This window comes from Pristis pectinata, chromosome 10, assembly GCF_009764475.1.
Source record: "Pristis pectinata isolate sPriPec2 chromosome 10, sPriPec2.1.pri, whole genome shotgun sequence".
Taxonomy (NCBI): domain Eukaryota; kingdom Metazoa; phylum Chordata; class Chondrichthyes; order Rhinopristiformes; family Pristidae; genus Pristis; species Pristis pectinata.
This window is the reverse complement of record NC_067414.1, coordinates 55,774,980-55,790,687: the sequence shown is the minus strand read 5'-3', so window position 1 is coordinate 55,790,687 and position 15,708 is coordinate 55,774,980. Positions and strand designations below refer to the sequence as shown.

General features: G+C 42.0%; 1 protein-coding gene across 1 annotated transcript; it reads right to left on the bottom strand.

Moving 5' to 3' along the window:
- Positions 1-3,512: 3,512 nt before the first annotated feature.
- Positions 3,513-12,507, bottom strand: LOC127575225 (proto-oncogene tyrosine-protein kinase LCK-like). The gene is made up of 5 exons (XM_052024935.1): positions 12,363-12,507; positions 7,223-7,278; positions 6,138-6,291; positions 3,846-3,977; positions 3,513-3,721 (listed from the first exon to the last, which is right to left on the bottom strand). Exons 1-5 carry the CDS (start codon positions 12,505-12,507, stop codon positions 3,513-3,515), a joined length of 696 nt encoding a protein of 231 aa, XP_051880895.1.
- Positions 12,508-15,708: the final 3,201 nt, after the last annotated feature.

The window sequence follows — 15,708 nt, the reverse complement described above, 5'->3', positions numbered from 1 at the left end:
AAAGCATAGTGGCACCTTTCTCATGGTTGCCATTGAACAGTTGAGATGAAGACAACAGCCTGCATTTTTGGATGGTGTCATTGCAATGCTAGCTGAGCACATGAGTAGGAAAATAATGTTTTCTTCCAATTTAATGATTGTTGGGTGCCTTGGCAAATTACAGAGCGCCAGTGGTAAAAAGTGGCTGAGCACGTAAATGCCAGATACATTGTTTCTAGATCCTGGCAGTAATGCAGGGAGATATTCAACAACCTGACTAAAATGATATAGCTGGAGTCAAAGTTTGGCAGGACAGAAATAATGAGATCATGGAGGATTTTAATCTACATACAGACAGGAAAAAACAGATGGGCAAAAATAGTGTCAGAGCTGTCAGAGTATTGTGGGGATAGCTTCTTAAAACAGCACATTCTGGATCTAATCGGAGAGCAGATTGTATTAGACCTGGTATTGTGTAAGAAGATCGGATCAATTAACAACTTCATCTTGAAGGCCAGCCCACATAGCAGCAATCAAACTGTGATTGAATTTTACGGGAGAGAAGTTTAAGGGAAAGAAGAATGTGTGCAAAACTAGTATTTTCAAGTTAAATAAGGGCAATTATGAGAGCATGAATGAAGAACTTTCTAAGATGAACTGGTAAATTAGGTTAAAACTTTATTTATACAGTGTGGTAACAGGCCCTTCCGGCTCAATAAGTCCGTGCCGCCCACTTAAACCCAGGTTAACCTACCCGTATGTCTTTGGAATGTGGGAGGAAACTGGATCACCCAGAGGAAACCCATGCAGACATGGGGAAAACGTACAAACTCCTTACAGACAGCAATGGGAATTGAACCCCAATCGCTGGCGCTGTAATAGCGTCATGCTAACTGCTACACTACTGTGCCGCCCAAAAGGATCCATTCATAGCAATGGAGTAGCAGACATTTAAGGGGATCTTGCAGAATACACAGTATCGATACAATCCAATGGGAAAGAAAAATTCTAAGGGGAATTAACCATTTGAGGTCATCTAAAAGAAGTTAAAGATAAGACACTTAAAACAAAAACATACTACTGCACAAAGAAGGGTGGCAGGTCAGGAGAAAAAAATATAAAAAAAAGAATGACCAATAGATTAATAAGAAAGGAAAATTAGAGCACAAGATATAACTATCCAGAAATATAAATACAGATAATGAGAGTTAACAAAAGGGAAACAAGGAAATGGCAAAGATTTAAAGAATTATTTTGCATCAGTCTTCACTGTAGAGGACAGAGGTAACATCTCAGAAATAGCTATAAATCAAAAATTGGAACTCAGGAAAATTACCATCACCTGGGAAGTGGTACTGAGCAAATTGTTGGAATTTCAGGCTGACAAGTCTCTGGGTCCTCGTGGACTTCATTGTAGGATCTTAAAGGAAGTGGCCAGTGAGATAATTGATGCATTGGTTTTAATTTTCCAAAATTCGCTAGATTCAGGGAAGTTTGTATTAGATTGCATATCCTTTATTTAAGAGACAGGAAGCAGGAAACTAGTTAGCTTAACATCTGTCATAGGGAAATGTTAGAAAGTATAATTAGTTACATAATAGCAGTCCACTTAGGAAAATTCATGTTACTCAGGCAAAGTGAACATAGTTTGTGAAAGGGAAGCCATGATTGACTAACTTATCAGGTTCCTTTCAAGAAGTAAAGTATGCTGTGGATAAAGGAAGATCAATAGATATACTATACTTAGATTTCCAGAGGCACTTGATAAAGTACTACATCAAAAGTTATTGTGGAAAATAAAAGCTCCAGCCTAAGTGGTAAGATAGAAGATTGGCTAAATAACAGAAAACAGAGGAGGCATAAATGGGTCTTTCTCTGGATGGCAGCACGTAATGAGTGGTGCACTACTGGGACAGGTGCTGCGACTCAGCTTTTTACAATTTATATAAATGACTTGGATGAAGACACCAAAGGTATGGTGACTAATTCGCTGATTACACAAGATGGATAGGAAGTAAATTATAAAAAGCTAAGGCCCCACCATCCTTACCTGACACCACTGTGGGAATGTCTTCACCAGAAGGATTGCAGTGGTTCAATAAGGTGATTAAGCACCAGTTTCTTAGTTGCACCTGATTCAAGGGCAATCAGGGATGGCCAGTAAATGTTTGCCTTGCTAGCAAAGGCCTGATCCTGACCTACTGATCGCAAAAAACAAATAGACAGATCCAAACAGGTAGGTATAGTAGCATTTATTGTGCAATTAACATACTTAAATTACAAACCCACCTTGCTTTTTTATTCATTATTGATAATTAAAGTATGCTAATTGGACAATAAATGCTACTGTACCTGCTGCCTTTTAAGTTTAACCCAGGTTGCATGGTTTTCTCCGTCTTCCTGAAACTTGCCAGTGATAAACTGGTGAGAACAGGAAGGCAGTGAATGAAGCAGACAAGCTGACATTGTAATCTCACAATACACAGCTCCCACAGCTGCTGTTCGGGGCATAAGGATTTCTTCGCAGTAGCTGTGTTGTCTGTTTCCTTGACAAATGTCTTAATAAAATTGTTCTAACTTTGTATTCAGTACGTACCTGATTAGATCTGCCTACTTGTTTAATGCAATTAGTGGTCTTTACGAGACAAATTGCATGTTGGAAATTGCAAATTGCAATTGTATGGGGCTAGGTGAGACTGCATCTAGTAAACTGTGTACTGCGTTGGACGCATTACCCGAAAAAAGGGGTGTATTAACTGAAGATGGTGTGTAGCAAAGGTCCACTAGACTGGTTCCAGGGATGGTGGGCTTGCAGTCCAGGGAATCTGCTTTAAACACTGCCACTTGCTTGGATGCTAGTGCAGTGAATACCATATATTTCATTAAAATGGCAGGCCCTTCCATAAAAGCAATAGTAGTCAGAATGTACTTGAGTGCTGTTGGTATAAAAATATGAGTTCTCCTGAGGTTTTTTTTTTAAAACAGCATCTCCTGAAAATCCTCAGGGCCATTTTCACTGTTGTAACTGACATTGACGTATTCCTGCTTCAAGTTTAACTCTCTGAAGTTGATGAGCTTGCTTTGAAATCTCATTGTTTTCTCTGAAGCTTCTGTACATTGTCTATTGCCGTTCATCATGTCCTCTGACATTACTGAACGGCAAGAATCCTTCGATAACTGCAGGCATTAAGATCTCCAATCATTAAGATTTCCAATCATGTGCTCTCAGTTTTACAAAGCTGCATTTCTACAGTGTGAACATGCTGTATGAAAGTTCATCCAGGATTCCCATCCTACTCATGCAATTTGATTTGTTTTTCAGGAGTGCTAATTGCTGCAGGACTTTGCCATTTATTTACTTGCCACAAAACAAGACAAAAACATCAATTTGCTTCCAAGAAGTGCAGACCACAGATAGAATGAAGAACTCATCATGGGATTATTGGTGTAGGTTTCAGAACTGTTTTATGATTTAGTACAAATCATTGTGTGGTTTGATTAAAAGGAATTTCACTGTGCTCACTATAGCTTTCCTATGTTGATAAAAGTAATTCTTCTTCTGTTTTTAGCATTGGGTTACATTTCATTAGCATGGCTTGAAGTTGTTTAAATGTTGGTCTTCTTTCTGAATTCTGATTCCAGCACTGAAGCACAATATCGTGAAGGTTGTCTGGGCAGCTGGCAGGAGGAGAGATGTTAGCTCCATCCAATAAATCCTTCACAAATTCATTGTTATTTTTACCTGTTTCAAATAAAAACAGAGCTGTAAATTGCCATACACTTTTACAAGGGCACAACAAATGACCATGAATTTATAACACCAGCTAGTTATTTCCCAAACTCCACTGGTGGACTGAATGTCATACCTGGGAATGGAACCTCACCATACGACACTATTTCTGTTAGCAGGACTCCAAAAGACCATACATCTGACTTGACAGTATAACTATATTCACGGAAAATTTCTGGTGCCATCCATTTTATTGGAACTTTAGCATCTATCGGAAACAAATCATAACATTTTAATTTGGCAGGATATTAAGCTATGCAATTTGTTTTTTGATTCATTATACTTTGGATGGAAAGAAAACAAGAAACTCTCACATTATTTATCTTACAACTGCACTTTCGAGGCTGAAATTCCTTGGACAGGATAGAATTCTAGGGTAAAGTACAGTAAAACTCCATTAACCTGGCATAAGTGGGACTTTGGTGATACTGGACTGACAGATTTTCCAGACTATTTCATGTTATTCCAATTAATACTCTGACACATTTGTAAATCACTCTTTTTCAGATGTTACACAGTAAAGTAGCATAATAAATTTTCCAGTGAACCTGGTAAGTTTCAGAAAATCATGGGAAACAGGGTCTCTGGAAGTTTAAAGGGACCATGGGAACCAGGGCCCTGGTGTATAGGAGGGAGCATGTAAACCGGGGTCCCATTGTGTTGGAGGGAGAGTGGGAACCAGTGCCCCCGTGTGTTGGAGGGAGGGCAGGAACCAGGGCCCAGGTGTGTTAGGGACACTGGTATCGGAACTCAGTGAGCCAGATGCCAATCCATTGGGATTTCTGAACAATTGTTTTGCGGATTATTGAAGTTTTACCATACTGGAATAGGATTGGCAAGCAGGAATGGGGAGTGGAGAGGGTAGTATGATAATGGGAAATCGAACAGGGCTGTAATGCTCCAGCTTCAGTCTGAAGCCATCACTTTGAGAATACCATTGGTTCAGGGTATTGTTCCCTCACTGTTTCACTCCACCCATTGGATCCCATCATTTTAAATTTCAGTAAATGCACATTTTCCCTTCCAAGCTTCAATTTGTGCCTGTGTAATTTTTGCTTTGGTTTGCTTTTCCCAGTCCAAATAAGTTCTAAAACTGTATGGAAACATTGAAACATGTTAAAATTGAGAGCTTAATCTAAAAAACCTGCATTAATAATTTTATTGTGGATTTGGTTATTTTTCCACATAATTTTCTTTATGTCTTGCATCATATTCTCCAGTCCTGATTTCACAGGCATGCTGTGCACAATCTTCTAATGCATATTGGTTGCAAATAAGGTACAGATTTTAATTTGATTTTATCCAGTTATGCAAATATCTATAACATAATAGCATGGTTATCCTAGAGGATTGGGAAGAAGATGGCAAGGAGGAAGAGTTCAAATGATTGCTGAGTATGTGTACGACTTCAAATTGATATTCTCCTTGCATCTGGCTATTACCAGCAACCATTTCCTAAGGAATTTATTGTCATCACTGTTCTTTGTGACTGTATCCTTAATATTGAGAAATATGAACTGGACAGAATTGAACTGAATAATTTGAAATTATTAGGGTCATGGAGTATGATGTATAGTTTTGGTCTCCTTACCTAAGAAAGGATGTACTTGCCATGGGGGGAGTGCAGTGAAGATTCACTGGACTGGTTCCGGGGATGCTGGACTTGCTGTATAAGAGACTAAGCCTGTAATTTCTGGAGGTTGGAAGGATGGTAATTGGTAATTGGTTTATTATTATCAGACGTAAAAAGATACAGTAAAAAGCTTTGTTTTGCATGCCATCCAGACAGATCATTTCAAACATAAGTACATCAAGGTAGTACAAAAGGAAAAGCAGAACAGTTACAGTTACAGAGAAAGTGCAGTGCAGGTAGACAAAATGCAAGGGCTATGGTGGGTTAGATTGAGAGACCAGGAGTTTGTCTTTATCGTACAAGAGGTCCATTCAAGAGTCTTATAACAACAGGATAGAAGCTGTGTTTGAGCCTGAGAGGATATCTTAATGAAATTTACAACTAAGATTGAGAAAATTTCTGGATATTAAGGGAATCAAAGGGATGTGGGGGTAGTGCAGGGAACTGAAGCTGAGATAGAGGATCAGCCAGGATCCTGAGGAATGGTGGAACCAGCTCGAAGGGCCAGGTGGCCAACTCCTGATTCTATTTCCTATGTTCTGATGTTTTTCTTTTTGTTTTGAATGGATGGAAAATTGGGTGGGCCCTGTTCTAATCACAACCAATTTCCATTTATAGTTTGATAATTGTTTAATGAGCAAGATCAGGGAAAGCAAATTCTGCACCAAATGCCAACTGGTTAAAAACTGTAGTCAATGCTGTTTGTATTGAAAGTAGAGTTAGAGTAGTTCTTACCATGTGACATCCAGCCCTGATCATTCTGAAGCAGCTGTGCAAGGCCAAAGTCAGAGATCTTGCAACAGAGCATTTCTGTAAGGAGGACATTTTCAGTTCGCAGGTCCCTGTGAATGCAACACTTCTCTTCAAGGTAGACCATTCCTTCTGCAATCTATAACATTGCAAATATTGCCACTGAGACATTAATCTCCAATGTCTTACATCACAGTCCTACTATACAAAACTATTCAATGGTAAATTGTAATCATCAATCCAAAGTAGCTATAACTTCCTGAAGGCCTTCTTAAAACCAATATGAGAGGAGGGGAGGGGGGTGGAGCAAGAGAAAAGGAGAGAGAGAGAGAGAGACAGACGGACAGACAGAGAGAAACAGAGAGGAGAAAGAGAGAGAGAGAAACCACTTCCCCTATTCATATGGAAATTAGGCTAGCTTGCATTATGTATTTCCTTTTATTTCCAGCTTCTTTTATTCCATGAAATAACACTTAACCATTTCTCATTCTCTACCCAAATGGAGAGATTCATTCCCAGTCACTTATGCTAAATTGAAGACAATGGAACCACGCTGGAAAAGCAAAGAACAACATGCAGATACTGCTTTTTGTGCATGCTCAGCACAAGTGAACAAGGAAGAATTTTTTTTACCTTGGGTTCTTCTTGTGCACAGCCGGTGAGTGTCCCCACTCGTTTCTCATGTTCTTTTTCACTGTAATATCTTCCAACCCCGAGGACAGACTCTCCCTACTCAAAATGCTGACTATAATTTTCTCCATAAATCTGGCCTGAGTGTTTTTTGTTTCAGTCTTCTAGCATCTCTCCAATATTTTGTTTCTTATCTGTATTTTACTGTGGCAACCAAATTTATACCCGTTTAAGTCAATTTAAATTCTTCCAATGCTTATAGAAGCTTTATACTAATCAGAAGACTCTTGTATACTAGTAAAAGTCTACTCTGTACACAAAACATTATTTAGAAAGATATTTTCTTCCTCCTTTCTCCAACAGGTCTGCATACAGATGTTATTGTACTTTTTTTTCCTTATAAACTCTTTTATTATGAGCATGGAGGTAAATTTCCAGACCTGTATGGCAAAGCCATTGAGCAAAGAAAATTCCAGGTTCCTTGCTTCTGAATGAGCTGTAAAATGAATCAAGAGGTTTTGTATCAGAAACTGATTCACATTGTCTGGACTTGCAAATATCTTGTAAACCAAGGGACAAAAATGTTCGGGTATTGCCTCTCCATCACACTTCTGCTTTCTCCTTTCCACTGCCACATCATACATCCAAGACAGAGGATAATTTGCAGCTCCCAGTCTTTATTTTTGCTGCTTTGTATGCAACCTACAACAGGTGTAAAAGCAGTTCCTTGATGCTGTCTGTAGAAATACCTTGCCTCAACATCCCAAAATGATTGGTAACCCATCTCCCTTTACACTGTGATGCCTCAGACTCTTCTTAATGAATGAACAAACTATCACAAAGGCTGGATTTTGCTTCTCCTGATAGGACCTCTGCCTACCCCTGCTATGACACAAAAGAGACAAATTGAAATCAAGGCAACTCCTCCCCAGTGCCTGCCTAAAGGATGAGACCATTGTCAGTGTCTACAAGCAGAATCCATTCACGAACCCTGTCCCAAAACCGAGGAGAGATTCAGCCATCAGTCTCCACCTAGTGAGTGGGAGTGCTTACATCGATGACATCACCTCCATCCCCAGCCATAAGACTAAAGCCATGCTCCCACTGTGCTTAAATCCTACCAGTGAACTGAAATCAGGTTCCCTCTTCTTCCGCCAGTGAGCACTTTAATTTTGATTTAGAACCATTGAAGCAGACTTTTCCTATAGGTTTGATCATCAGATTCATCCCCCACTTTATTAGTAATAAGCACCTGAGGGGCAGAGGTGGGCAGAGATGTGACAGCTGCCACCACCCCCTCTCACCCTCCAGGCCTCCACATTCAAGTAGATGGCCCTCAAAACTTCAGGAATGTACACACCGGGCGCCTGGAGTAAAACTCACCACACCCCATCATGAGAATGTAGGCCCACACTGCCACAGTGGTCTGTCAACCATGTGCCCAAGGATAGACAACACATTCCTAAACAAAACTTTATAAAGACTTCTGGTGTGTAAGGAGTGGGACTGCCTGGGGTGGCCAAGGAAAACACTTCAGAAAAGTTGGAGCTTGTTTTAACAATTTATCACTTTTGGTATGATGGTTAGTGGAGTAGGACTTCAGATTGCCTTCCTGCTGGGCAGAGGATGGCTTAGATCAACCCTTTCAACTAACATCAGTTTAACGTCTCAAATCAGGAATACCATAGGGTCATAGAGCAATGGCCTTCAGCCCAATCAGTCCATACTGGCCATGGTGCCCACCCAGCTAGTCCCAATTTCCTGCGTTCGGCCCATATCCCTCTAAGCCCCGCCCCTGCATGTACCTATCCAAGTGCCTCTTAAATGATACTATTGTATCTGCCTCAACCACTTCCTCTGGCAGCTTGTTCCAAAAAGTTGCCCCTCAGCTCCCTGTTAAATCTTTCACCTCTCACCGTAAATCTATGCCCCCTAGTTTTGGACTCCCCTACCCTGGGAAAAAAACTGTTACCATTCACCTTATTTGTGCCTCTTGTAATTTTAAACATTTCTATAAGGTTGCCCCTCATTTGAAGGAGTAAAGACCTAGCCTGGCGAACCTCTCCCTATAACTCAGGCCCTCTAGTCCTGGCAACATCCTCATAAATCTTTTCCATACTCTTTCCAGTTTAACTACGTCTTTCCTATAGCAGGGTGACCAAAACTGTACACAGTATTCCAAGTGCAGCCTCACCAACAACTTATACAACTGCAACATAATGTCCCAACTCCTATACTGAGTGCCCTGACTGATGAAGGCCAGTGTGCTAAACGCCTTTTTCACCACCCTGTCTACCTGTGACACCGCTTTCAATGAACTATGCACTTGTACTCCTAGGTCCCTCTGTTCCATTATACTCCGTAGTGCCCTACCATTCATAGTATAAGTCCTACGCTGGTTTGACTTTCCAAAATACATCACCTCACACTTATCTGTATTGAAATCCATTTGCCACTCCTCAATCCACTTCCCTAACTGATCAAGATCCACCTGTAATCTACAATAACCTTCTTCATTATCAACAACACCTCCTAATTTCATGTCATCCGCAAACTTACTGACTAAGCCTTATGCATTCACATCCAAGTCATTTATATAAATAACGAGTAACAAGGGTCCCAACACCAACCCCTGCGGCACACCACTAATCACCGGTCTCCATTCTGAGAGACAACCTTCAACCACTACCCTCTGCTTCCTATGTCTGAGCCAATTTTGAACCCACCTAAATAGCTCTCCCTGGATTCCATGGGACCTAACCTTCCAGACCAGCCTACCATGCGGGACCTTGTTGAAGGCCTTGCTAAACTCCAAATAGACAACATCCACTGCCCTACCCTCATTTACCCTTTTGGTTACTTCATCAAAAAAACTCTAAAAGACTCGTCAAGCATGACTTTCCATGCACAAAGTCAATCTGACTCATCCTAGTCAGACGTTGTCTATCCAAATGCTGATAGATCCTGTCCCTCAGAATTCCCTCCAGTAACTTCCCCACCACTGATGTCAGGCTAACCGGCCTGTAGTTCCCTGGCTTGTCCTTGCTATTTTACTTAAACTACAGAACAACATTAGCCACCTTCCAATCTAGGAACGTCACCAGTGGCTAACGGTGAAGCAAATATTTCTGCAAGGGCCTCAGCAATTGGTAGTTAAAATGCAGAGAATTAAAGTATAGGCATGATGCATGTTAATCATAGAATCATAGAACAGTACAGCACAATACAAACCCTTTGGCCCACAATGTTGTGCCAACCTTTAAACCTCGCCTTAGACTATCTAAGCCCTTCCTCCCACATATCCCTCTATTTTAAATTCTTCCATATGCTTATCTAGTAATCTCTTGAATTTGACCAATGTACCTGCCTCCACCACCGCCCCAGGCAGTGCATTCCACGCCCCAACCACTCTCTGGGTAAAAAATCTCCCTCTGATATCTCCCCTGAACTTCCCCCACATTACCTTAAAGCCATGCCCTCTTGTGTTGAGCATTGGTGCCCTGGGAAAGAGGCGCTGGCTGTCTACTCTATCTATTCCTCTTTATATTTTGTAAACCTCTATCATGTCTCCTCTCATCCTCCTTCTCTCCAAAGAGTAAAGCCCTAGCTCCCTTAGTCTCTCCTCATAATGCATCCTGGTAGATCTCCTCTGCACCCTTTCCAATGCTTCCACATCCTTCCTATAATGAGGCGACCAGAACTGGACACAGTACTCTAAGTGTGGTCTAACCAGAGTTTTGTAGAGCTGCATCATTACTTTGTGGCTCTTAAACTCAATCCCACGACTTATGAAAGCTAACATCCCATAAGCTTTCTTAACTACCCTATCCACCTGTGAGGCAACTTTCAGGGATCTGTGGATATGAACCCCCAGATCCCTCTGCTCCTCTACACTGCCCAGAATCCTGCCATTAACTTTGTACTCCGCCTTGGAGTTTGTCCTTCCAAAGTGTACCACCTCACACTTCTCCAGGTTGAACTCCATCTGCCACTTCTCAGCCCAGCTCTGCATCCTATCAATGTCCCTCTGCAACCTTTGACAATCCTATACACTATCCACAACACCACCAACCTTTGTGTTGTTTGCAATCTTGCCAACCCACCCTTCTACCCCCTCATCTAAGTCATTAATAAAAATCATGAAAAGCAGAGGTCCCAGAACTGATCCTTGTGGGACACCGCTAGTCACAGCCCTCCAATCTGAATGCACTCCCTCCACCACAACCCTCTGCTTTCTACAGGCAAGCCAATTCTGAATCCACATAGCCAAGCTTCCCTGGATCCCATGCCCTCTGACCTTCTGAAGAAGCCTACCATGTGGAACCTTGTCAAATGCCTTACTAAAGTCCATGTAGACCACATCTACTGCACTACCCTCATCAATCTGCCTGGTCACCTCCTTAAAGAACACTATCAGGCTTGTGAGACATGATCTTCCCTTCACAAAGCCATGCTGGCTGTCCCTGATCAGACCATGATTCTCTAAATGCTCGTAGATCCTATCTCTGAGAATCCTTTTCAACAGCTTGCCCACCACAGATGTAAGACTCACTGGTCTATAATTCCCTGGACTATCCCTACTGCCTTTTCTGAATAAGGGGACAACATTTGCCACCCTCCATTCCTCCGGTACCATTCCCGTGGACAACGAGGACTCAAAGATCCTAGCCAACGGTTCAGCAATCTCCTCCCTCGCCTCTCAGAGCAGCCTGGGGAATATTCCGTCAGGTCCTGGGGACTTATCTGTCCTAATATTTTTCAACAGCTCCAACACATCCTCTCTCTTGATATCCACATGCCCTAGAACATTAACCTTACCAACACTGTCCTCAGTGTCATCGAGGCCCCTCTCCTTGGTGAATACGGAAGAGAAGTATTCATTGAGGACCTCACCCACTTCCACAACTTCCAGGCACATCTTCCCACCTTTGTCTCTAATCGGTCCTACCTTTACTCTAGCCACCCTTCTGCTCGTCACGTATGAGAAAAAAGCCTTGGGATTCTCCTTAACCCTACTTGCTAAAGCCTTTTCATGTCCCCTTCTTGCTCTCCTCAGTCCCTTCTTAAGTTCCTTCCTTGCTACCCTATATTCCTCAAGAGCCCCATCTGATACCTGCTGCCTACACCTTATGTATGCTGCCTTCTTCCTCCTCACTAGATGTCCCACCTCTCTTGTCACCCATGGTTCCTTCACCCTGCCATTCTTTCTCTGCCTCACTGGGACAAATTTATCCCTAACATCCTGACATCCTGCAGGAGATCCCTGAACAACCATCACATCTCCATAGAACATTTCCCTTCAAAAATGTGATCCCAGTTTACACTTGCAGTGATCACAGTTAACAAGAATACAACTCCACTTGCCCTTAGCTGAAAGTACTAATTCCTAACCTTTGGGGTTATGAAGACAGATTACAGTTCTGAAAAATCCATTATAACTTTTTCACAGTATCCTTTTTTTCTGTAAGTCAGGTTTTACCCAGCTCATACAGTGATTAGGATCTGTCTGATTCGTGATTTGGGCCGTCACCTCTCATGGCTACAATATAGAGCAAGGAAAAGATAAGATAATTTACTTACACTTGAGGTATTTTTGGAGATTTCCTTTCTTCATTAACTCTGTCACTATGCAAAATGGTTCCCTTTCTGTGCAGACAGCTAAAAGTTTGATCAACCTTTCATGGCATAATTGCTTCATGATCTCAGCTTCTTTCAAGAATTCCATCTTCAACTGTAAACCCACTGCAGAAGTAAAATTTGTTATGGTTATTGTGATCTGTTTTGTATTTAATGTCCTTGATTTTTGTGAAATGACATGTTGGATGTTAGGTAACAGTTTCCCAAATTGTCCTTTATCTCTACATCAAAAGCTGCACCTCCAAAGACGCAGTGAAAATGACAGATTTTTTTCTCATGCATCCCCACCTCAACTCACTAAGACCTGCTTTACAGTTCAATTGGTTTCTACTTCAGAGCTGAATGGTTAAGCAAAAGTAGCTACCTTGGTGTGGTCACAGATCACAGGCAGCTAGAGCTTAGTTGGAAGCTTTACAACAGATAACCTAATAATACTGCACAGGCAACACTGGGTCTTGCTCCTGACAAGGGTGAGTCAGGGATGAGGATCACAGTGTTTGGTTGTGTACTACCAGAGCAACTTCACATATTCTCTGCACACTAATTCTGTTTCTACCTTCTGCTCCATGCAAAGCAGGAAAAGCACAAATAGGCCTGGGTTTTTCTGACTTGGGCTATGCATTATATACCAATGGTTTATGCCATTCAATGTGTGGTCTCCAGGGTGTGAAAGGAACTGCACACAGGGATGAAAGTAACTTCCTTATCAGTATGGTCACATGTTGGCTAATTAACCCGTTGGTATTAATTTTGTCAGCTACTTTCTTATCAGAGCACTGTACTGCAGCTCAATGACTGAGGTTCAGGTGATTTTGGCTATGGAGTACAGCTGACAAAGATTGAGTAGTTTGGCCTACATTAACTTACTTTCACCTCTGCCTACTCCTAAGCAGCAAAGACAATTCATTATATCAGAGCAAACAGATATAAAACACCACCTCATGCAAAGTATGTTAGAAGAAAAGTTGTTGCATCTGTTAAGGTCCGCATAGAAGGTATGAGGTGTGGGAGCAATAAAAGAGAGGATTTTTTTGAGACAAAATGGGCTTACTTGTAGATCTTCTCCGGAAAGCTGTTGTTAAATTTTGCTTTCTTTTGCATGTTCCTGCAGTCTTCCTCATGGCTCCCTTTGACATCCAAAAGTGTTTTTTACTGAGTGGTTTACCTTTGTCTCTCTGAGATTCACATGGTTAAAGGGTATTGTGTAGGGTGGGAATTCTTTATGTGTCACCGGTGTTCATTTTATTATCTGTGAATGTGTCTTATTGCTCATTGACTGCTCTTATTAGTATTTGTTTAATTGCTTAAAATAGTTGTGACTTGTTGGCAGCTGTCTGATCTGGTTGGTTTTTGGCACCATCTACTGGCCACAGAGTCTCCACTGTTTTTGGATTGCCCCAAAGTCCACTCTCATTGGCACATGTGAAGAAACTCTTTGGACTCCGGGACCAATTTGATGAGAAGGACCAGAGATCCAGGAGCTAGTTAATTGTAAAGTCAAGGTGTTCTTGGACTGAACCTTCGTCACACCTCAAGAGAAAAGAAACAGTTCTACAGGCATCTGAAAGTCAAAAATCCTTTAATCTAAAGAACAGATGGTAGGAGGAAAGAGTGCAGTGTATCCAGAACTCACCAACATTCAAACATGTGTGGATTCTTAAATGCTGTCAAAACCAGCTCTGGCCCAAACACCTCTGGTTCTAAACAGCTAGGAGCCAAGATTAGAGGAGGGTTAACCAAGGGCAGAGAGACAGTAAGTGCCTACCTTTGATTGAAATCCCACAGCACTCTATCTGACACAATCTCAGTGCTATCCCAGACTGAGAGGTTGAGAAGGCCAACCAAAAAATGAAATGCAACAAGGGCTTCCACTGCAGACAAAATCCCTGCTGAAGACAATAAGACTGATGGTTGGCCACAGACTCAATGCTGTGTCATTGCTCCAACTCTCCTCTTGATCTTCTGCCTTACAGCACTGCAACACACCTTCAACAGGCTTCCAGCTTAAGTAGAGTTAGTCTGCAGGATCAGCAAGAAACTCTCAACTTTTGTCAGCTCTACTTCAGAGCCAAAATCACCCCATCCTCAGCCACTGAGCTGCAGTGACCAATGGTGCTTGCCTAAGTGCTCCTTTGGAGGTCGTGCTCCAAGTCATCACTGACTCCATCACTAAAGGATGGACTTCAGATCAAACAGCTGGATAACAAAGGTCCTCTATGACCTGCCCTACCGCACGACATTGCCCTCCAACAACTAAGATACAGGGTGAGACCACTGAAAACAGGGATCAGTTTCCAAATCTTGGGAGCCACCTGTCAGCAAAGGCAGACATTGGTGATGAAATCACCCACTGCTCTGGCTGCCCAGCACTGTCTTTTCCTACCTGAGGAAAAAAAATGTTCAAAGATCAAGACCTCAAACCTGGCACCAAGTTCATTATCTACTGAGCAGCAGGAACCTCAAAAGCACTGGGGAAGTTCTACCAACGCTGTCTCTGCAAACCGTTGGTGGGATAGGTGAACCAAAGTCTGCATACTCTCTCAGACCAATATCCCAGAATCGAGGCACTGATCACGTTCAATCAGCTCTGCTGGGTAGGCCACTTTGAGTGCATGCCAGACACCAGACCCCCGAAATAAACTTTCTGCTCTGCCCTCTGTCACAGGAAGAGATTGCCAGGAGGACAGAGAAACACAAGGTCCCATTGAACTAACGTAATGTCACCCTGGACTCATGGGAAGCCCTCAGCCGTGACTACCCAGAATGGAGAAGTAACGTCTAGAAAGGTTTTGATCATGTCGGGTCTCCACATTGAGAGCACGTGGAGGCCATTCACAAACAGCAAAAGGAACACACAGCATCCCAAGTAACTCACTTGCGTTCCACCTGACCCACCTGTGGATACCACATTGCCTCCTTTAGCAGAACCCACTGAACTGGAGTGCAAGCAAGTCAACATCAACCCACAAGAAGCAGCTGATCTGGTGGGGGTTTGGCACCATCTACTGGATAGTTTGATAATACATTTTCCAATAGCTGTTCTGGGTGAGGTTCTTTTTTTTTCTTTCTCATCACATCCCTTTTCACAGACAGCATTGTCATTATCTTTTCCAAGTTACTTTCTTTAAGCAGCTCTAAACAATTCCTGGTGAATAGGGATGTGCATTTTCATTTTATTCTGCTTTTCTGTCTATGGTGTTGGGGTCAGCAGTTGTTCAAGATGGGCTTGAGGATTTAAGATTTTCACAAGAACTGAATACAGAAATCAACTTGAAGTAGTTTCTAAATA

What these genes read in the sequence shown, in the direction of transcription:
- LOC127575225 (XM_052024935.1), bottom strand. Translation starts at nt 12,507, where the DNA reads ATGGAATTCTTGAAAGAAGCTGAGATCATGAAGCAATTATGCCATGAA. An exon ending in TCAGGGCTGGATGTCACATG is followed by an intron (nt 3,978 to 6,137) that starts GTAAGAACTACT and finishes TGTTTCCGATAG; the next exon opens with ATGCTAAAGTTCCAATAAAA. An exon ending in TGGTGAGGTTCCATTCCCAG is followed by an intron (nt 3,722 to 3,845) that starts GTATGACATTCA and finishes TATTTGAAACAG; the next exon opens with GTAAAAATAACAATGAATTT.